This window comes from Leptonotus elevatus, chromosome 21 (assembly GCF_054856555.1).
Source record: "Leptonotus elevatus isolate MCC_2025b chromosome 21, RoL_Lele_1.0, whole genome shotgun sequence".
NCBI classification, from domain to species: domain Eukaryota; kingdom Metazoa; phylum Chordata; class Actinopteri; order Syngnathiformes; family Syngnathidae; genus Leptonotus; species Leptonotus elevatus.
Genome location: NC_141259.1, coordinates 11,813,473 through 11,834,526, shown reverse-complemented (window position 1 = coordinate 11,834,526; position 21,054 = coordinate 11,813,473). Strand labels below are relative to the sequence as shown.

The 21,054-nt window shown below is 42.7% G+C and overlaps 3 protein-coding genes across 10 annotated transcripts in view; 1 reads left to right on the top strand and 2 right to left on the bottom strand.

The window, feature by feature from the left end:
- The window catches only part of acad11 (acyl-CoA dehydrogenase family, member 11), a 28,234-nt gene extending 22,098 nt beyond the window's left edge, over positions 1-6,136 (bottom strand). For all 7 annotated transcript variants that reach the window (XM_086065408.1, XM_086065409.1, XM_086065410.1 and 4 more), the window contains exons 1-14: positions 6,048-6,136; positions 5,782-5,911; positions 5,617-5,716; positions 5,076-5,201; positions 4,839-5,000; positions 4,430-4,594; positions 4,217-4,358; positions 4,005-4,126; positions 3,210-3,316; positions 2,587-2,698; positions 2,262-2,339; positions 2,051-2,189; positions 1,013-1,120; positions 19-117 (exon numbers count right to left, since the gene is read on the bottom strand). In XM_086065408.1, the coding sequence (XP_085921534.1) occupies positions 19-117; positions 1,013-1,120; positions 2,051-2,189; positions 2,262-2,339; positions 2,587-2,698; positions 3,210-3,316; positions 4,005-4,126; positions 4,217-4,358; positions 4,430-4,594; positions 4,839-5,000; positions 5,076-5,201; positions 5,617-5,716; positions 5,782-5,911; positions 6,048-6,063 (1,606 nt within the window). In that variant the 5' untranslated portion in view covers positions 6,064-6,136. The remainder of the gene's footprint in view (positions 1-18; positions 118-1,012; positions 1,121-2,050; positions 2,190-2,261; positions 2,340-2,586; positions 2,699-3,209; positions 3,317-4,004; positions 4,127-4,216; positions 4,359-4,429; positions 4,595-4,838; positions 5,001-5,075; positions 5,202-5,616; positions 5,717-5,781; positions 5,912-6,047) is intronic.
- A 46-nt stretch (positions 6,137-6,182) lies between these two features.
- On the top strand, positions 6,183-9,064 carry uba5 (ubiquitin-like modifier activating enzyme 5). Its single transcript, XM_086065419.1, has 11 exons — positions 6,183-6,495; positions 6,592-6,637; positions 6,710-6,799; positions 6,989-7,098; positions 7,199-7,285; positions 7,359-7,443; positions 7,525-7,629; positions 7,731-7,858; positions 7,944-8,079; positions 8,551-8,736; positions 8,816-9,064. The coding sequence occupies exons 1-11, from the start codon at positions 6,347-6,349 to the stop codon at positions 8,891-8,893; spliced, it is 1,200 nt and encodes a 399-aa protein (XP_085921545.1). The 5' UTR covers positions 6,183-6,346; the 3' UTR covers positions 8,894-9,064.
- On the bottom strand, positions 8,315-20,747 carry nphp3 (nephronophthisis 3). 2 transcript variants are annotated; one of them, XM_086065407.1, is made up of 27 exons: positions 20,063-20,747; positions 19,354-19,479; positions 19,140-19,290; positions 18,894-19,046; positions 18,630-18,763; positions 18,400-18,551; positions 18,175-18,331; positions 18,039-18,113; positions 16,972-17,142; positions 16,797-16,900; positions 16,590-16,704; positions 16,360-16,503; positions 16,205-16,302; positions 15,355-15,457; positions 15,201-15,283; positions 15,012-15,129; positions 14,755-14,919; positions 14,592-14,686; positions 14,390-14,512; positions 14,105-14,294; positions 12,824-13,065; positions 12,180-12,255; positions 11,700-11,827; positions 11,384-11,624; positions 10,153-10,278; positions 9,961-10,076; positions 8,315-9,838 (listed from the first exon to the last, which is right to left on the bottom strand). In XM_086065407.1, the coding sequence occupies exons 1-27, from the start codon at positions 20,384-20,386 to the stop codon at positions 9,670-9,672; spliced, it is 3,879 nt and encodes a 1,292-aa protein (XP_085921533.1). In that variant the 5' UTR covers positions 20,387-20,747; the 3' UTR covers positions 8,315-9,669. The 2 variants fall into 2 exon arrangements, with proteins under 2 accessions (XP_085921533.1, XP_085921532.1); XM_086065406.1 differs by having other exon boundaries at positions 16,205-16,503.
- Between the last annotated feature and the right edge of the window lie 307 nt (positions 20,748-21,054).

Below are 21,054 nucleotides of genomic sequence, written 5' to 3'. Positions count from 1 at the left end.
AAGAAAGGGTGGACTCACCGCTGCTCCACCACTTCTTCCCATTGATGACAAATTGGTCTTCCTCTCGGTGGAGACTGCAGGCCATGTTGGTGGCGTCGCTGGACGCCACGTCGGGCTCTGAGGAAGCACAACCCGGGCTTGAGTATCACAGAGTGAAATGAATTAGGGACGAATTAGGATTAGTGTGATTGAGAGGAGTTTGTTGGGTTTCACCAAAACAAAATGTTACTTTATTGCATCAGCCCTTTTGACAGGCATAAAATAAATGAGATAAATAGTATGTAAAAAATATTTCTAGTGAAGAATAGTTTAGGGAAGCCAAATTTAAGACAAAAACTTGTTAAGGCCATTTGAATCAAACATGAGACTTCTCTTTTGCTAAATATGAGCATTAGGAACACACAATTTCATTGGAAAATATTTTTTATCGTGATTGCAGACTCGTTTTTCTAAAATTGGCAAAGAAAAACAGAGCCGTTTTTTATTATTATTATGCTGTTAGGTTTGTACGGCATTTGTAACAGCTGGCAGATTTAAGGTTTGAGCATCTTTCAACCATTCATTCAAGTATTTTTTGAGTACAATTAAGGCAATCATGATAGACAACTGACTTTTATTCCATTTTAAGGATAGTAAAGGGAGGTCAGTACACCCTTGTCACTTTTTTTTTTAATATCAGAAACTTACCAGTAACAACAACAAATACTTTTTTTTCTCACACATCATGTTCATTCCCCCTCAAAAAAAAATCGTCAAAATATCCATGAAAACTATGAAATGACGTGTTCGGAAAAGCCTGGGGGGAGATTCACGCCCGCTCTGATTACCTCTCGCCTTGCAGCTGTTTCCATGCAGCATAGCGACCAAACGGAGGGGAAAACTGGGAGAAATTACTCATTGATTTTTGCAGGACCGCTCGGCAGAGAACCACCACAAAGATTGAAAAAAAAAAAAAGCTTCTCAAGAAAGAGTACTGGCTTAACGTTCCTGACATGCAGAGGCGTCCAGTCACCTGTCATGCAGAAGCACGAGCGCATCTCTCCTCTGAGCAGAGGCTCCAGCCACGTCCTCTTTTGTTCCTCGCTGCCAAACATGTGCAGCACCTCCATGTTCCCCGTGTCTGTTGACAGGAGAAGAAGAAAAGTGTTGCGCATTCATAGCCACGATCGCCATCTTTGTGGAGTTTAAAAAACAAATACAAAACATGAAATGAACGCTTCGATTCTCCACAACAAATCAATTCAGGAAAGAAAGAATTGATTCGTAAAGTACACAACATATTCTACGGCCAACATGAATAATGCTCCAATTTGCGCTATTTGAGTCGTGTTTTTAGGGCAAGTGATGGCCTTTGAAGTGTTGTGGAAATTTTGAAGCGTCCACCTGGAGAAACCCTTGGAATTTTGACCCAAACAAGTCTATTGGTGGGTTTTTCTTAACCGACACTTATCAGTCAATCAAAGAAGGACTTTCAAGATTAAATGAAAGGATCAAAGAGATAAGTTAAGAAACAATGAAGTGAAACTTTTTTACTCTAATTTGAAGGTCATTTTTGTCGACATTTTCTACGACAACCCATCATCCGATTTTAAAAATGCCTGGTAGCATTTTTGACAGATGCTCATTTTTACCTTGTTGATAATTATTGTTAGAAATCATTAATACTATGAGTATCTTCACAAAGCTGAAAATCATTACTTATTCATAATGACATATAATTACAGGTAATTTGAGCAATTAGTTATGTAAAAATGTGTAACTCTCAGTTTCAAAACTCTTGGGAGAATTCTGCTCTAAAACGTCCGCGAGTGGTTGTTTGTCGAGAGCCTCGTATGAGGCTCCAGCTCATCCTGTTGACAAGCACTATAGAAAATGGACGGAATGTTTGCTTTTTGGGTGACCCCTGGAAATGACCCTCAAATGACAGACTTCCTGTGTCCTTTCAGGCAATGCGTTCAAGATGGACAAAATATATCAGATCAATCATTCCTGGTCAACTTAATGAGCCGCTATAGTGTTGACGGGGCGTGAAGGTGTGTGGGATGTTTACCCGGCGCCTGGCAGTTAAAGACTTCCGGAGCAAAGAGGCAGCGTCCGGTCTGCTCGGCGATGTAGGCGTAGTCAAGCTGAGTGAGGCCGCTGGCCACCGGAAGGAAGAGGTTCCATAATCCTGCCTCTCTGGCTCTCACCTGACCAATTTGAAGGTTCTTTAGAGTTAAGAGTCCCTGGACCAAAAATGTTTGAGCCCTTTAAAAACCTACCTTTAGATCTTCTATTATTTGGGGGGCGTTCCACCTCAGGGGTGAGTCAGCATATTTGATGTAATAGTCCTCTACTTCCTGCATAAACAAACATGCCATGACAGACTTTTACTTTCTTTCCTTTCATGTAGAACAACTGAAGACAATGAGGGTGCGAGGCCAAAAAGGTGATGACTGGGCATGTTGTATTATATGTGAAATCAATAGAGGTCTTGTTCTCTCACTCAGAGAATCTATGCTAATCATCTAACTAGGGCCAAAGGTTTAATTGTGAAAAAAAAAAAGGGGGGGGGCGAACAAAGGGCCACTTTGTCTCGGCGCTGACCTTCTGCGCAGGAAGCACGTGCTGTCTCATGAAGTCCTTCACCTGCTGGAGCACCGCCTGGCCCTTGGCCGTCTGCAGAAAGAGTCCGGCTTCCTGCGGGGCCGACGGGGGCCTGTGGCGAGGGCAGACGAGCGAGACAAAAGTCAGCCGTCGCAGCTGGGTACGGAATTCCAAACACGTGATTCCAATGTTTACTGGCAAAAGCTCCAAACGGCAGGTGGAATGAATCTGATCTCTTTAATGCGCGGCCAGACAATACAATCATTTATCGCCGGTGTCAAGGGAAACATGTTAACCTTTTAGTAAACAAGAGACAGGAATAGCACTTTGAGAATGATGAGAGAGAGAGATACATTTTAATAAGGAATAGCATGCAAGAAGATAGTGTCTGGTTATTTTTCCTTCGGCAAGGTCAGACCAACAGGCAGTTATTATCTGCTTATCATGAAACTGACGCCCCCACCTCAATCCCAACCACAGGCATCTTGCTTTGTCTCACATCAAAGTGATAATGTCAATATCAGAGAAAGAAAAAGGAACAAGGCCTACTTTCTTATCGTGGACGAATTTAAAAAGAGACAGCTGTGCAGCATTTAATTAAAAAGCGTAAGGCGATAACAAACCTGTGCGCCAGCTGCAGGGCAAACACAGCCAAGGGCTCGACGCACAGGCCAAACTCGGCGGCGTTGGGCGCGCTGGCGTTGCCCAGGAGGTGGCGGGCATAAACACCCTTGGCGGAGAGACAAAAAGAAAAAGAATGAGATACGGTATGACCTTCATATTATAACACAATGGATGTCAGGAGAGTCATACAGTGCTTAGATTGTGAAATTTAGGACTCGTCAAATGTATCAGTCGCCAACACGACTGATCCTGATATTCATTCAGTTGTAAAAATAATAATAATAATAATAAATAAATAAAAATATTTGCCTCTTAAATCAGTTTCACTAATCAACGCAAAACTTGGTGGGCATCCATCATAACAGGAAACCCAAAAAGTCTCAAGGACAAGATGCTTGAAAGTGAACAGGAAGTCGGACATTTTGGTTTGAAGCAGCCATCTTGGATGGAATCAAAGGACTTTTACTTTGATAAACTCCTACTAGGTAATTTGCCTAATTACCTAAAAGTCATTAAAAAAAAAGCCCTGATCAGAAGCAGGTGTTGTAGAATCTAGACATATGGGCGATGCACAATTGTGATTTTTATTTTTATGTTTTTTTTTGCCTGAGCCATCTTCTGTGGGCTGAGCTTTGTGTCAGTTTGATCATTTCAAAGATTGGTCATAAAAAGGGTTGATGGGGCACAGTACAAATAGCAAGTTGTACTGCCAAGAAAAATATTTACTTTTTTTTTCCATTCATACTTGTAATGCACATCCATAAACTTTCAATACAACCCAGAATCACCAATACCTGAAAAATTCCTGCCATTTTGAAAAAGGAGAGCGCCAAGTAGAAATTCAAGCACGGCAAAGGTGAAGGGATCCCCCGGCCGTGTTTGTAAATGGACATCAGGTCATCCACTGTGGGAATACCTGCTCAATGACATATACACGAAGAAGCTTTTGTTTTCATAGGCAGGTCTTTTGTTTGATTTCAATATCGAGCTTTGTAGTAGTTCCGACCTTCTATTCCTTTCAAACTACCCATCGAGCTCAGTACGTTGATGCCTAAGGGCCAGTAGTGAGGCATGAGAAAGTAGGCCAGGTCTGCCAGAGGGTGTCCAGTAGTTGACAGCTCCCAGTCCAGCACTGCCAGCACCCGAGCCTGAAGTTAACACACATGTCTTTCACACGTGAAAGAATATGACAGTCATGATAAGAAGGTGTATAGTATACCTCGGTTGGATGGAATACCATGTTGTCCACTCGGAAATCTCCGTGGACCAGCGTGACTTCCTGATCGTCAGCGGGCAGATTCCTCATCAACCACGCGGAGAGCTCATTCATGGCAGGGATGTCTCTTTGAGACGATGCCGTGTACTGCTTGGTCCACGTGGACACCTTGAAGAGATACCAAAAATGTTAGTCAAGGGGAAATATTATTGTTAATTTACTCGTTTTTTAACTGCTTATATACAGTGCTGTAAAAAAAAAAGTATTTACCCTAAATAGGAAGTCTATGGGAAACTATATATTTCATATATAAAGTTGGAAAGAAAATGTGCTTGTAACTTTTTCAATGAATAGCTGAAAATAGGGTCCAAATATTATTATTATTATTTTACATATTTAAGCGGTAAATCACCTGTCTCCTACAGTATCCTGCTCCTTTCCCATAACCATCCAGCTTCAGGGACGCCAGGTCCAGTGAATGCAGTTTGGCCAGAACTTCCACTGCTGCCACATAGAGCGCCGCCCTCTCTGCCGGGATCACTCCAGGCAGGCGAAGGTCCCGAAATATGCGGCCCTGCACAGTTATCATGGCCATTACCTAATATATGACTTTATACTTCAGAAATGTTGCATACCTTTGCAAACTCACCACAACGTGCTCCATCAGGTAGAATTCTGTTCCGATGATGTCGATGTCGGTGCAGTGGAGGAGGGGCTGAGGCACAGGGAATCCAGCAGAATACAAGGCCTTCTGCACACGATATTCCCTGTCCACCTGATGACAAAAATCACATTTTATAAATATACTATATATCTATTTCTAAAATGGGGTTCATTATAATTTCCGGTGACACTAAATTTATTGTCAGCCATCATCATCGAGTAGCAAGAAGTAGAGGCTTAAAAATGTTCACTCTGTGTAAATATACCAATTTATTATATAGTTTTAATGTTCTGAAATGAGTGACAAAAAAATATTTACGTTTTCATGACACAATTTATTTTATTTGTATGTACATATGTCGTATTAGTTCAACACAATTTTATTACAATACACATTTATTTTGTGATGGCTCATTAATAGTTTAATCAAACAAAATGACTCCCCCTGCTGTACAAGCACGAGCACTACAAACAACAGGATAAGTACCTGTACAGTTTTTGTAGTGCTTTTATTTGTTGACTTTTACCTTGTGGGCACCGGGTAGCAAAGCACCGAGGGGTTTCTTCCTGAGAACATAACTTTTGGATGGTGTCTGGACCAGGAAAGTTGGATTTGACTGCCCCGCGCTGGAAAAACGATTAGCATGTTAGCTCGACAAAAAGTTGTCAACTTGTGAGCCAAACAAATTCACCTGTATTGTCTGACAGCGAACTTGTCGTCTTTTGACACGAACGACTTGGCGTACAGATACTTTTTAAGTCTGTCCTCGTCGAATTGATGCTGCGGTCGAACGGGAGTAGTCAATTCGTCCATTTTCTCGTCTTTAAATGATAAGAAAGTGGATTAATTATTTTCCAGCTTTTGCTTGCCAGCTGGTTAGGTCGGATCATTTATGGCACCGCACATTCGACTAAAACAAAAATAAAAAAATAACTGCAATTTTATTGTTGTACTTACAGCAGTATTCGAACATTAATGTAGTTTTATTTTAAATAAAATACGTAATAAAAGTATTATGCTGTGGCAAGACAGGCTAGATGGATAGGATGAGATAGAAACTAATTTGGAGCCGCTCGCATTTCCGCACGAACTTTTTATGCTGTGACACACATCCTGGTCGCTGATTGGACTTGTGAAGACGTGTACTTTTCAGTGTCAATTGTTGATGTTGTCAGAGTGATACGCGATTGCATTTATCTATCCATCCATCCATCCATTCATTATATTTTTCTAATTGTTAGCTTTCGTGAACTCTCATGGCGACGGTGGAGGAACTGAAGCTCCGCGTGAGGGAGTTGGAGAACGAACTGATCAAGTGTAAGCAAAAGCGGTGCGCCGCCGAGCAACGGCACAGACCCAAAATTGAAAAGATGAGCGCAGAAGTTGTCGATTCCAACCCTTACAGGTAATGATTTATAAAAATAAAAATATAAACGTGATTTGGGGGTGCCGCGCCCGTTGGAAAAGTGGTGACTCATTCAAGATGTTGCTGTCTTTGCAGTCGCCTGATGGCTCTGAAGCGAATGGGCATCGTGGATAATTATGAGGTAAGCAGTCTTCGAAATCTTCCTCAAATGATGAACGTTTCGTTAAATATTATTCTCAAATGTCTGTGACAGAGTATCCGGACATTGACGGTGGCCGTGGTGGGCGTCGGCGGAGTGGGCAGCGTGACAGCCGAAATGCTCACTAGGTGTGGCATCGGTAAGGTAATAATACAAAGTTATTTTCTTATTATTCAGAATAATAGGTATATCTGCACCGTTTTAGAAAGATCCAACTGTCGAGCAGGTGTGGCATCTGTAAAGCTGAATGGCAATTTTATCTCGGGAAAAGCTCTGCAAAAACGTCTATATTTTTTAATAGAGGTGGTATTTAATGCGTTCACATCTTTCCAGTTGCTGCTGTTCGACTATGACAAGGTGGAGCTAGCCAACATGAACAGACTCTTCTTCCAGCCTCACCAGGCTGGCCTCAGCAAGGTAGAGGCTGCAGAACACACGCTCAGGTATCGCTATAATCGCTTATTGGGATATTCAAGGACGTAATCATAATTTGCTGACACGTTTCTCCTTTACTGACCTGATCTTGAACGCACCCTAATCCAGAAACATCAATCCAGACGTGTCGTTTGAGACGCATAACTACAACATCACCACCTTGGACAATTTCAACCATTTCATGGAGCGCATCAGGTGACTTTTTCCCCTCTCATTCTCGCCTCCACACTCCGCGGAAGCGTTCTCATTCTCTCCTCTTTCTTTTCAGTCACGGAGGCATGGACGACGGCAAGCCTGTGGATTTAGTCCTGAGCTGCGTGGACAACTTTGAGGCCCGCATGGCTATCAATACAGTAAGAGTGACAAGCACAACTAAGATGTGTTATTTTTATTTTTTTTTAGTGTAAGCTCGTTGCACTTTTCTCTTTGTGAAGGCTTGTAATGAGCTGGGACAGACCTGGATGGAGTCTGGAGTTAGCGAGAACGCCGTGTCGGGACACATACAGCTCATCAACCCGGGAGAGACGGCCTGCTTCGCTGTAAATAACACACACAAATACACTTTTTACAGGTGTTTTTTTTCCCGCCACATGACTACAATTTTTCCTACCGAGTCAGTATTTGACGTGTTCTTCCACAGTGCGCCCCCCCTCTGGTGGTGGCAGCCAACATCGATGAGAAGACCCTCAAGAGGGAAGGCGTATGCGCCGCCAGCTTGCCCACGACGATGGGCGTCGTCGCTGGCCTCCTGGTCCAGAATGTCCTCAAGTAAATTCTGCCTCTTTTCAGATTTAAATAACATGTGCACATTTGTTTTGTTGGTTAATCGTGACTTGGTCGGTGTTTGTTGTAGGCATTTGTTGAAGTTTGGGCAGGTCAGTTATTACCTGGGCTACAACGCCATGCAGGACTTTTTCCCCAGCATGGCCATGAAGCCCAACCCGCAGTGCAACGACCGCCACTGCAGGAGACAGCAGGAACTGTACAAGGTGAAAATGAACTCGCTGGATTGACACTGCATGCTTCAAATTCAAATTTATTACCTATAACAGATTTCTTTTTTGTTGTACATTTCACTTAACTGCACATGAATTTAGATGATCTCGGCAAAGGAGAAGTGCGCACTAACACATTTAGACAAAATGTGAACAGTATTTGAGAGACTGATTTTTTTAGGGAGCGAATAAAAATCTGATAACAATTAATAACATATTTGGTGTTTGAATGTCTTTATCTTTGTATTATGTTGTAATGTAAAAAAAGAAAAGAAATCTGCTGATTAACTGGTCTGGCCCTACTTTTGTTTAAATAGAAATATCACATATCCTAATTGAGCCACTTGAGAGCAAAATTAATGAATGAAAAAAAAAATCTGAATTGTGCTACTTAAACCTTACAATCCAAATCCATCTTAAATCATGGCAGTGCTAATATGGCGTCCCACTTGCTTGTCCCTCCAGAAGCAGGAAGCAGAGCGACCCAAGACGGAGGCGGTCCAGGAGGAGGAAGAGGAGGTGCTTCACGAGGACAACGAATGGGGAATCGAACTGGTGTCAGAGGAAACCAACGAGGAGACGCAGACCGCGGCGGCCGCCGTTGCCGACCTCCCCAAAGGCATCACCCTGGCGTACACCATCCCAGTGGCGGTCAGTTCCCCACCCCCAACCATTACCGATGAGGTTTGAACGTTGTCCATTTCTAATTTTCTTTTTCCGTTGGAAGCAGAATAAGGGCGACGGCGAGATGGTGGAAGACACGGAGCAGAGCCTGGAGGAGCTGATGGCTCAGATGAAAGAGTTGTAGGTTGCACGGCGGGCAAATTCATTCATTCAGAAAATACTGCAATTCTCGTGACAAACATTGAATAACGTCCGATGGCTGACCACCAAAAAAAAAGAAGGTGAATGCATGAAATAAGGTCGCGGTGTTCAGTAACAATTGTTAACATCTCAATAAAGTATTTATTAGCAGGAATACATGTGGAATATTGATTGCCTTTTCAACACATTACAATACATACATATAAAAACATTTCAAGCCAAACCGTATAATTGCACTGCATTTGGATAATTCAATTTTATTATGAGGCCACCTGCCATCCAACATCAAGTGCTTTTAATGCAACAGGAACAAGGACATTTCAAGCGGAATTTGACCTTTTTGAACCCAAATGTGAGCAACTAAAACCTTCTTTTTTTTCCCCCCCTTCAGGAATGCTAGCGAATAACTCGAATTTGACTTCTTAAACAACCAATTGTATTTTTTTTAACATTCTAAAACAGTCGTATTTGTAATATAAAAAATATCATTAAAGAGTTTAAACACTTTTATATACTGACGTTAGCCACGACAGAATCATACAAAACTTTCGATACAGTAACTATGATTAAATTCATGTATAAACTATTTGGCAAAGTCACATTTTTCGTAAATGTTTTTGTAGCACTTGTTAACACTGTTCATATAATACTGTTCCCAGAAATAATAATAAATTATATTCCAAATTCCTACATGAGGCTCTCTTTGTGTGCAAATATAATTTCCCAAGTGCTAGCGTGCCTGCGGCGGGGGCGACGGGGTCACCTGGGGCCTTGGGGGAGGGGGGCGGGCCCCCTCAGGCTGAAGGTGTCGGCGCCGGACGAGTGCCGTGACGGCGCGTTACCGCACGCCAAGGACGGCTCCGCCTCTTTGATCTCCATGGCGCGTTTGTACAGCTCGGCCGCCGTCTCGAAGTCGCCCTCCTCGTAGCTGCAAAATGGCAGACGTTTAACCGAGCGCCTCTTTCTGTCCCCGATGCAAGTAGACTGCTACTTTAAGTTCTCACTGCTTGGCGGAGGTAATAAAAAAAAATGTTTTTAAAGGTTTCGTACCTCAGCACTGCCAGGTTCTTGAGCGTCTCCCCAACGCGAGGGTGCGAGCGTCCCAGGCTGTCTTCGTACACTTTGAGGGCTCGTTCGTAGAGGGGCAAGGCTTTGCCGTGCTTCTTCTGACAAACGTACACAAAAATAATTGATCAAATATAAACTAAAATATTGAAAGCCATAATTGGCGTGAGAGGTCACCAGTTGACAGTAGATGACTGCCAGGTTGACCAGTGCCGTCGCCACGCTGGGATGTTTGGGCCCAAAACTCTTTTCCCGGATGTCCAGTGAGAGCTCGTAGAGGGGTAATGCCTTCTCCAGCTTACCCTGCATTATACAAAATATATTTATATTTATTATTTAGCTATCACTTAATCAACATTTTATACAGCACCTCTTAGTTTCTTCCCATTTGAGGTGAGGCATTTATTTTTTAAAGTACGGTTTTACTATTTGAGGCTATTCTAATCTCTTGATACTGTGAATAGTTCATTTAACAGTTTTTTTCTTTGAAATACAATAAGATTTTTATTTGAGAGGAGGCCTTTATTTGTACAAATGCTTGCGTAGGGGGTTGAAGTAGTAAATGTAATAATTACAGCTTCCTCATGAGTCATGACACCCTGTCATTTTTTGGGGCGGCGTCTATTTGAGGTTGGGCATTTTTTTTTCCCCAACTGACGATTAATTGAGACATGTTTTACACCTTCAGGTTACGGTTTCAGCATATTCAATAGAGAATTTTATTACAGTGCAGCTACTTTGTGACCCCACCTGTATTTTATTCCTGGGGGGTGGGGAATAAGGAGGCTTGTATTTGAGGTGAGGCATTTATTTGTTCAAATGGAGATTAAGCATGGTGTGTTTAAAAGCAGAGGTGAATAGACGAGGGAGTTTGGTGCGTACCAGGTTTTTATTTGAAGAAAGGTATTTTTTATTTGAGAGCATATATTTTTTATATATATATATATATATATATATATATATATATATATATATATATATATATATATATATATATAAATACAAGTGCCAACTCATGAAACCACCGAGTTTGTAGTTTGTTTGCTTAATGGTAGCAAGTTTTTATTGATTAGTTTATATTAATTGAGTCAGGGCTAGTATTTGAGTATAATATTTAGCTACTTATTTAGTCTATTTACTTAGCTGCAGAGTGTAGCAGCTTTTTATTTGAAGTAAGGTGTTTATTTAAAATGGGTTATTTATTACAGTAATTGTAATTAAAGCTAGCTCGTACCTCTAGACAACTTTTACTGAAGGGAAATAAAAGTGGATTGTATTTGAGGTAAGGCATTTATTTTTTCAAATATTCATTTTAATGGGATGAGACGCTCTCTCGGTTTGTTTAGAGCTCAACTTTCCAAGAGGTGACGATGGGCGAATGAACGACTCGAGAATTTTCACGCCTTACCCTGCGCTTGTAGAGCATGGCCAAGTGTTTGAGCGTATAGGCGAGCGAGGGGTGGTCCGGCGAGAGGGCCCTCTTGCGGATGTCGAGCGCCCTCTCGTACATCTCCTCGGCGGCCTCGTAGTCCCGCCTCTCCGTGTGCAGCGCCGCCAAATTGTTGAGCGACTGCGCGCAGTCGGGATGCTCCGGGCCCAGGACGCGCTGGCGCATCTCCAGCGAGCGCGTCAAGAACACCTTGGCGGCGCTAGTCAGAACGCAAAGCGGACGTGAGGCAGCGGAAGGTTCTCCAAGGATGTAAATGTTGTCGAGTGAAACTTACTCCAGGTTGTTCTGGAGGTAGTATAGCACACCCAGTTCATTAAGGGTCCGGGCGCAGTCGGCAGAATCGGTCCCGGGTGCGAGTTCCTCGAGCTGGAGGGCCCGGCGTCGTAACAGAGTGAAGCCATACTGCAGTGAGAAGGACACAATTATTATTATTTTTTTAATTTGCCGGTGCTGAACTGTAATTATGTAGGAGTTATTATTGTAATAATATGCCCACCAATTTTTTTTCCCAGAATGGGAATATAGTCTTTTTTTTCATGACTGCATATGTTTTACATATTCGAACAATTACTTATTTTTATTTTATTTGATTGTTTATTATGGTATAAATTCTACTATAACCTACCCATCAGATAATGTACACATCTTAATTTACTTATAACTTATAACTATCATAGATTGTAAATTGAGGGTCCTGAAAGGTAACTAAAATAAAATGGTGCTGTTGTTGATATAGTAGCATTTGTATATTCACCATATGGCCTTTCTGGCGAGCCGTTTTCTGCCTTATCTTCATGGACCTCTTCCTGAGTTTCTCCGCCTGTTCGTACCTGTTGATGATAATGATAAAAAAAATGGATTCCTCAGCTGGAACAATGATGCATGCAATATTTTAACTCATTCACTTCTAGCCATTTTCACTGAAGCAACCCCCTTTGCTCCCGGCTGGTTGACTGGATTTTGACTGATTTTGCAAGGCCCACAGAAGATTATGTTCTATTGCTATAAAAACATGGAACCTACCAAAAGAAAGATTAGAGTCTCTTCATTCATCATATCTGTTTCCTTTTTGCAGCAATTAGCATTAGAATATAGCTAAATGTCAGCATTATTCACAAACCTGGTGAAAACACTTGGAAAAAGAGCTTGTTGCAACATGGCCCTGGTTGATCTCTTATACTCTGCTGACACCTGCTGGCAGTTTTTTGTAGTAACCATTGCTTTAAGCGACCTCTTCAGGTCAGAAGCTGCATCAAAGCCTTCTGTATACGCTATCATAAATAAAAAAAACATTTAAAAAAACGTGTACATCTTTGGGAGTGCAGGACACAGTATAAAAACGTATTTATACGTCTTTGGGGTTGAATGAGTAAATAGCCAATAACGGGACCGCCGTACTTGTTTTGTTTCTGGTAGAGCACGGCGAGGGATTCCAGCTCTCGCGCCACGCTGCCGTGCTCGGCCCCGTAGGCGTTCTCGCTGATCTCCAGCGCCTGCTTGTACAGCTGCTCGGCGCTAACGTACTTCTTCCAATGGACGTACACGGCGGCCAGCTGGTGCAGGGAGCGCGCCACGCTGGGATGGTCGGGATCCAGGGCGGTCTCTCGGATCTCGAGAGAGCGCTGGAGAGGAGCAACGGCCTGGCAGGGAATAGACGGAGAAAACGGTGACTTCTCACAAATACGGATGAACTTAAAACGTACTATAATCGTGACTTTTAAATAGGGGTGTCAAAATGAGTGTGACCGCCCCTTACTTGAAAAGCCTGTACTGGGGGAATTCCAGTCGCAACGCAGCAGACACGTCCACGTCAAAAATTTTGCAGTAATGTAAAAAATTTGATAGCTCTTAAAATGAAAAGAAAAATGCACTGAGCTGTCACCGTCTTAAAAAAAATGCAATTATGCCACCTAGTGGCAGAAAATTTACCTCCACACACATCAATATCACACTCGTTTTTACAGTACATTTTTTAAACTACTACTTTTTGAAATTACTATATCAATGACTAAAAGATTCAGCCATTTTTCTATTAGTATTTTTTTTTTTGCACTTTTATGTTAACTCATTTGCTCCCAAAAACGTATAAATACATTCTATTTTAAATATTACCATGCGCCCAAAGACATATGTATACGTTTTTTAATGTTTTTTTATTATGCTAGAGCATTTGATGCAGCCTCTGAAGAGAATGCTCGAAGCAATGGTATTTATTACAAAAATGGCCAGCAGGTGGCAGCAGAGTATAAGAGATCAACCAGGGCCATTATGCAAAACGCTCTTTCCCCAGTGTTTTGAACAAATTTGTGAATAATGATGAAACTTAGCTATACTCTAATGCTAATTGCTGCAAAATGGAAGCAGATAGAAATATACTTTTTTTTCCTGATGAAAGAAGAGACTCTAATCTTTCTTTTGGCAGGTTCCATGTTTTTATAGAAATAGAACACAATATTCTGTGGGCCTTGCAAAATCAGTCAAAAAATCAATTAAAACAGCCGGGACCTTCAGTGAAAATGGCTGGGAGTGAATGAGTTAACAAGAGTATTAAAACTAAGAAAAATAATTATTGGACATTTAGAACAGATACACAATTTGTGATTAATCGTGAGTTACCTATTAAAGTCATACGATTAAAAAGTGTAAATACTGTAAACTTGCCCCCCCCCCCCTCCTCACCTGACTGAGCAAGCCCAGGTCTTTGAGGAAACGTCCCAAAGTCTCGTACAAGTTGGCCAACTTGGTCATGCTGTCCTCACTATCGCAGTTCTTCTCGTAGTGCTTCAGTGAGTCGAAGTACTCGGTGGCCATGGAGCTTTTGTCCTTGCCCACGTACTGCCAGTAGGCCAGCAGCTCGGAGAAATGACCCCTTGAAGATCAAAATTGATTTAGTGGCCTCTCCCCTTGGCTCATACATTTCACAATGTATTTAACGTGCACTTTCTCCAGAAATGGGTCACAAACCTCTTGTACAAGTTCTGGGAGACAAACAGGTTCAAAAGGCTGAGCTGCAGTTTGGTCCTGTCCTCCTGCTGCTGCAGCAACCAGGGCAGCTCGTCGGCGACGCGCCACGTCACGCGATCATGACTGCCGTTAAACACGCGTGCGATGAAAACGAGTCAAACAGCACATGAGAAGAGAGTGACAAAGATGGCCGCCTGCGCACCCGAGTTGCTGGCTGAAGTAGTGGATCAGTTTCTCTCTGTATGCAGCGCAGCCGCGTCCAACGCTCAGAAACTCTAATCGCACCGCTTCCCATGCCTGCTAACACAAAAAGTCATCTCCTCTTCCGACTGCCCGCGTGTGTACCTAATAAAGTGTCCACGCACCTGCAGATGCTGGAATCTGACGAGGCCGCAGCGGACGGCGACCACGCGGAGTCGACTCAGACGAAAGAGCAGCGACGCCAGCGCGGGAAACTCCAATTCCGGGAAAAGATCGAGGACCTCCGATTCACTTACGCCATTGTGGCTGGAATACACGAAGCAGAGTATCTACACGCGCGCGAGATGAAAAAAAAAAAACAACAACAACAAAAGTAAGTGTTAGGCATTTGAATTTCCCACGCCAAACTTGCAAATGGCACCTCTCTCATGATGTGTCGCTCTCTGTCCGAGCCGAGGGAATCCAGCGTCATGTTGAGCGCCAGGCGGTAAAGTGACAAAGTATCCTGACACTGCAGACTTTTCTCCAAAGACCATCCACTACAAAAATAAAAAAATAAAAATGATGTTATTCCTATCCTGATTTTCCTCCAAATCCTGAATAAAAGAACCTGGTGCTCATCCTGGCGAGCAGCGTGACGTATAAAGCGTTGCACGTCGATGCTGAGCGGCAGCGCTTCAACAGCTTCTTTTCCTGGAGGGAAACACACTTGAGTCGCTCCCGTGGCAACAAAAAAATGGGACGCCAAGTAAGTTGCTGCGAACCTGATCCGAGGTCAGTTGGAGGTCCGCGCTTAGGCACTCCGCGTTGACTATACTCCAGACCTCCCTGTGGCTCAGCGGGTCCAAGTGGAGAGTGGGCCACAACCTGGAGAGAGTGCCACTTTAAATATGCCGCAAAAAAAGACAGCAATTTTTTTGGGAGTATCGCATCCAAACCATTACAGGGACAGTTTGGGTGTTATTTGTTCTTTAAACTGAAAATCTATAAATAAACTACTCTTTGGTCGCTTTCACAACAGTTGGGTCAAAAGTAACAAAATTATGGATCAAAAATGGACCGATCCACTTCATGGGTCAACGTGACCCAACTTTCTGAGTTGTTTTATACAAAATGACCCAATTTTTTTTAACCCAAATAAAGGATCTGACCAATATTTAAGAGTTGTTTTACACTGAAAGACCCATTTCAAGTTGGGTCAAATTGACCCGAGTAGAGGATCGGTCCATTTGTGACCCAACCGTTTTTAGAGCGAATACTTTGGGTCATTGTCCCTCTGCACTGTGAAGCGCCTCAACGTTTGCATGACAAGTGTTTGAAGTCTTGTAAAAGTTAGGAATGAGAAAACTATTAGCCCATGAAGCGGACATTTTTGGAATATGTTGAAGTACGAATGGTTTGAATTGATCGAGAAATGTAGAAGTAGAAGCAGTTGAAGGAGAAAATATGGCGGAATAAAAAGCTATAATAATAATTATAATAATACCCTTGTGAGTTCACAAAATGGATGGATGGATGAAAATAAAGGTAGAATAACACAATGGACACAAAAAAAAAAGTTTTTCTCTTTTTCTAATTAACATATATCTTCCATGTGCGACGCGTCGGACCGACCTCCACGCTTGAGGACACGTCTCCACGTTGACAGACACGACCACTCTGACGTTGACGGGCAGCGGGTCGATCAGCCACTTCATGTGTCTTTCTGCTTGCTGCGCGGAAAGAAAACAAGTGAAGATTTGCATTTTGGACCGACAGCACGCCATTACCTGGATTTGGTCAATGGAGTCGATGATGATGATGATGTTGCCGTGGTGGCGCGCCGACAGCCTCTCGAGCCAGCGCGGGAACTCCTCCAGGATCTTGCTGGGCTCCATGGACAAACCCGAAATGGACCAGAAATGTTGCAGCAGCTACGACAAACGTCAGTCGGAGAGCAAAGCAAGTCGCGAAGGTTTGAATTTGACAAATAAAAAAGAGGCGGGAAGGGATTTCCTACTTTCACCGTGAGACGTTTGATGATGAGGACGGGCTCGGAGCTGGAGGAGAAAGGCCGCCCGACAAAATGTGAGAGGAACAAAGTGTTGGGGGACTGCTTCTGCTGCAGCTCGATCCTAACGCGGGACAACAAATGGTCAAGCGCTTTCCACATTTTACACTTCCAAACATTACGAGTAAATGGTCAGAATTATTATTTTTTTTTCACCATTTGGCGAGGAGAAGTGACTTTCCCGAACCTGGACCACCCGACACCAACAGCGGCGGCGTCGGAGGAGGGGCGGCGATCATGTCGTTGAGCCGGTCCACATACTGAGAAGAAGAACACCACAAAAGGTTCAGACTGACGCGGTGGAGAAGAAGGAAGGAGAAAGGAAGTTGACCTTCTGGAAGCCAAGCTGCGAGCTGGTGCTGCCGCACGCCTGCTGGTAAGACTCCATCTGCTCCTGCTCGTCGTGAAGGTCCCACAGGACGTCGCCCGAGTCTTCCTCGCGACACTCCTCAAACCCAGAGTCTTTTGGGTCGGCGTCCGCTCCTTCCAAACCGAGCAACTCCTACACAAAAAAAAAAACAGGAATGTGACCTTAACACTAAACCAGCGCAAAAGCATTTTTGGTTGAAAAACATAAATGACTTCAAATAAGGTTGAATCATCCTTGTCTGATTATTATTAAACTTTGGAAGTAAAATATATAACTAACAATAAAAAAAATCATTATAAGTCAAGATTCGTGCACATAAAAATTTGCACCATTAAATTCATTTGAACTATTTCTATTAGTTTAACATTTTCTTCCACTTTTGTTATCAAGAGTATGAAAACCTAGAATTGTTTTTTATTGTACATTTAGAACAGATATAAAATTTGTGATTAATCGTGAGTTAACTAGTGAAATCATGCGATTAATTACAATTAAAAATTGTAATCACCTGATGAGATGATTATTAAAAATTAGGGGCGTAATGCGATTATTATTATTTTTTAAATCGTAATTAATCGCATGACTTTGATAGTTAACTCACGATTGTACAACGTACAATAAAAAAATTCTAGGTTTTCATACTGTTGTTAACAAAAGTTGAATTATTTTTTTTTAACTAATAGAAATGGTTCAAATGATTTGTTGACGTTTATAATCGTCAATGGCAGTGAATGAGTTAAAGATATGTTCTCAAAAATAAATCACCAACTTCATTTCAAATAAAGTTTTGAAATGATTGACAGGTGATGTTAGGCGACACATGACAGGTTGGGTCAAACCATTCTGTTTGGGGGGGGGGGGGAGACTGAATAGCCTACTGAATCTAACGTTCATTTTAAGAACGTACATTTTTCTGAAATGTTTGGATAATTGAATCATTATTTTGAAAATATTTTTTGCATAGATGCTACATTTTAAATGTATTTTAAAATCTCAGAGTGCCTTTTTAAAAACCTAATGGAAAGTACCTGTTTGATGACTTTCTCCAGCTGAGCAGAAATGAGACCGGCCCCATCTTCAGCCGAACCGCTATGATCCAAGACCTGCTCACATGTTCAATACAAGTATTCGATATACAAATTGTTATGTTTCCGCATGCTGCACCTTTATTTTAGCAGCCTTGTCCGCAGCGTTGACCCTTTCCAGAAGTTTCCTGGTTGGCCCGGACAAGTTCCCATCCCCTTCCGTCCTGAGGTAGAGCACTAAAGGATGCCCATCGGGATTCTTCACAAAGGCCTCCTCGCAATCCTCCAAAACGGAGCTGTGACGTCGCAACAGATTCACGTTAGCTGGAGACTTAAACGCAAGCGGGAGGATATACGCGCTTACCTGTTGACGGCGGATTTGAGGAGCAGCACGCACACGGAGCTCCTCTCGATCTCCTGTTTGCGCGCCGAGGCGGCGTTGTCTTCGTGGAAGCAAACGTTAAGGTAGAAATGTCCCAGACCTTCGCACAGTCTCCTCAGCACTAAAGAGTGTTTCTGTGTTCAAGGCAAAGACCATTTACAGATCGGTTTTTTGAATTTTTACTTGCTTGGTTTCGTCACGTGACTAAGCACCTTGGTAAAGATGTCCATTTCGGCCTTGGTCTCCGGCGTGCAGATGAAGTAGCAGCGCACCGTGTTGCTCCACAAGGCTTGAGGCACGTGAGGCGAAACCTGCAGCAGGCTGGCCACCGCGGCATCCCAGTCATCTAGTCAAATTTGATCAAGACGGAAAACCTTTCGCAACCTGCATTTAGCATGTTAGCATTCTACCTTTTATGTATCATACCTCAGCTGGATCCCATTTTTCCAAATCTGACAATCTACTCTCCAACTTACCTCGGCTCACATTTGCGAAGGGACCCTCGACGTCAATGAGGCTGTGAGCGAACTCGGGTCCCCGGAAGGTTTGCTGCAGTTGCATCATGCTGCCCATAGAGGGCTCACTTCCCAGCACGCCCCCAGTCCAGTACTCGCACTGGGTGCCGGCAGCTGGAGACATGAAACGTAATTGCCAACAGATGCCACAAGATGGCGGCAGTTTGACTTTTTTAGCTTTTGTATTCCAAAGTGTGAGGGCTTTACCGGTCACAGTTGTTTGGTTGTCGTCTGAATCGGAATCATTGGGAAAGTAAACCTGGATGCCCTGAGCTTGCAGTTGTTGCATTTTGGATTCCAAATCTCTCTTGGCACGAAGGAGATCCTGGATTTCTTTCTCCTTTGTCTCCCGAAAGATCTGGCGGCGGACGAACCGAAGACGATAAGCATGACGGAGAATATTTGAATTACTGATACGTACCTTAAATTGTCTTTTCACTTTATCCCTGTCGTGCTCAAAGGTTGAAGCCCTCTCCATGGCTTGGTACTTGGCTTCCAAGGCGCTCTCCTTTTCTCTCAGGATCTTCTGATACGTTTTTTGTAGAGCCTATGGTCACATAGAGCAAAAGCAAAATGGCAGATTTTCTCAGTGTGATGCTTTTTAGTGAAACTGAACTTGCATCATATGGGGTGGAGTTTACATTTAAATGTCATTTGTTTGCATTGTTTTGTGCTTCACCAATGCTATACTTTAAAAATACATTTTATTTTGTTTAAACTGTTGCACTAGATAATAGCCATAAAGGGTATAATGTCAGGATATTTTTATTCAAATAAAAAATTAAGACAAATGAGACAGGTTGGATGCACTCTCATTTTTTTCATTTCATCGGATCGGGACTCGGTATCCACAAATACTCAAAACTGAGTTACTCAGAAAAAAATATTATTGAAACTTTTTGTCTAATAGAGTCTTACGGTAATTTGTCTGTAGCATATGACTGGATTATACTGCCCCCCGATGGCCAAGGCGGGCACATCAAAAGGAGCAGATGCTCAACTTGTTTACTTAGGCTCTTAAAGTTAATTTGGACTTTATATATATATATTTTTTTCTACTTCTACTTGACTTAAGTGCAGAATGTGAGTATTTTTTGTCATGTCTGCATGACACTGTAGCTGTACCGTACCTGTAACTCAGCCCTCAGCCTCTTATTCTCCTCGTCCAACTTGGCCTCCTTCTTCTGCATGGATGTGATCTCGTTGTTCTTGCTCACGCGGAAGATCTCGTACTCCTTCCGCAGCCGCTCGTACTCGGCAGCGTACTCGAGGTCCACGGAGCCCGTCGACTTGAAGCTCGCCCCGATCGCCCGAGGTCCCCGGCGGAAGGAGCTGCGCAGGAGCCGAGCTTTTGGCTTCACCTCCACGGGGATCTCGCACGCTTCGCCGCCCTCGCCCCCGTAGCCATCCTCGATCACCTCCCCGGGGCTGACGAGGGAGGAGGCCGTGCCCATGGTGGCTAAGGGGGCCTGTTAGCCTTTTCGGGGAGTATAGCTCGAGTTGTAGCCGTAAAAATGTCATTAAACTAAGCCTTTTTTCAAAATAGTCCACACATACAAACCAACGCTAATGCTACATGCTATTTGACATAACTTGTTGCTGGTTTAGCTAGCGTTAGCATCGCGAGGATGGCTTACGAAAAAAAACTGTAACGACACGAGGGAAAACACATTTAAAAGATAATAGGGTATTAGTTTTAACTACGCCACAATGTTCGAAAAGTTGTCAAGCTCAGAAAGTTGAAATAAACGGAACTTTTGACACGCGTAAAAGTAAGCAACATTCCTTCGCAGCTTCTTCCTGGCTACCTTGGTAACAAGCGGTACCTACGGAGACTCGCACGGGACACATCAGCTAAAAGTCAAAAACAAAATACTTTCATGAAACCGATTTTTTAACTAGTTGACTTGGGTTTTAAATAGATAAATCATTCAAAAATGTTTTTCACCGTTAAGTGTCATATAACTTGTGTAACTCAAAAATTGAAATCCTAAATCTTTTCATAGATTTTGGTAAAAAATTAACTACGATAGAATTTTTGCATAAGTCTACACACCTTATCATTAAATATGAACCAATCATAATAAAACTCCTGTTAAATGGTAGTCAGGACACAATTGTT

Coding starts and splice junctions, on each gene's coding strand:
- uba5 (XM_086065419.1), top strand. CDS start 6,347: ATGGCGACGGTGGAGGAACTGAAGCTCCGCGTGAGGGAGTTGGAGAAC. Junction 6,638..6,709: donor GCATCGTGGATAATTATGAG/GTAAGCAGTCTT, acceptor TGTCTGTGACAG/AGTATCCGGACATTGACGGT. Junction 7,444..7,524: donor CCCGCATGGCTATCAATACA/GTAAGAGTGACA, acceptor CTCTTTGTGAAG/GCTTGTAATGAGCTGGGACA.
- nphp3 (XM_086065406.1), bottom strand. CDS start 20,386: ATGGGCACGGCCTCCTCCCTCGTCAGCCCCGGGGAGGTGATCGAGGAT. Junction 16,705..16,796: donor TCACTTCTCCTCGCCAAATG/GTGAAAAAAAAA, acceptor GTCCCGCGTTAG/GATCGAGCTGCAGCAGAAGC. Junction 13,066..14,104: donor ACCTGGGCTTGCTCAGTCAG/GTGAGGAGGGGG, acceptor ATTCCCTGCCAG/GCCGTTGCTCCTCTCCAGCG.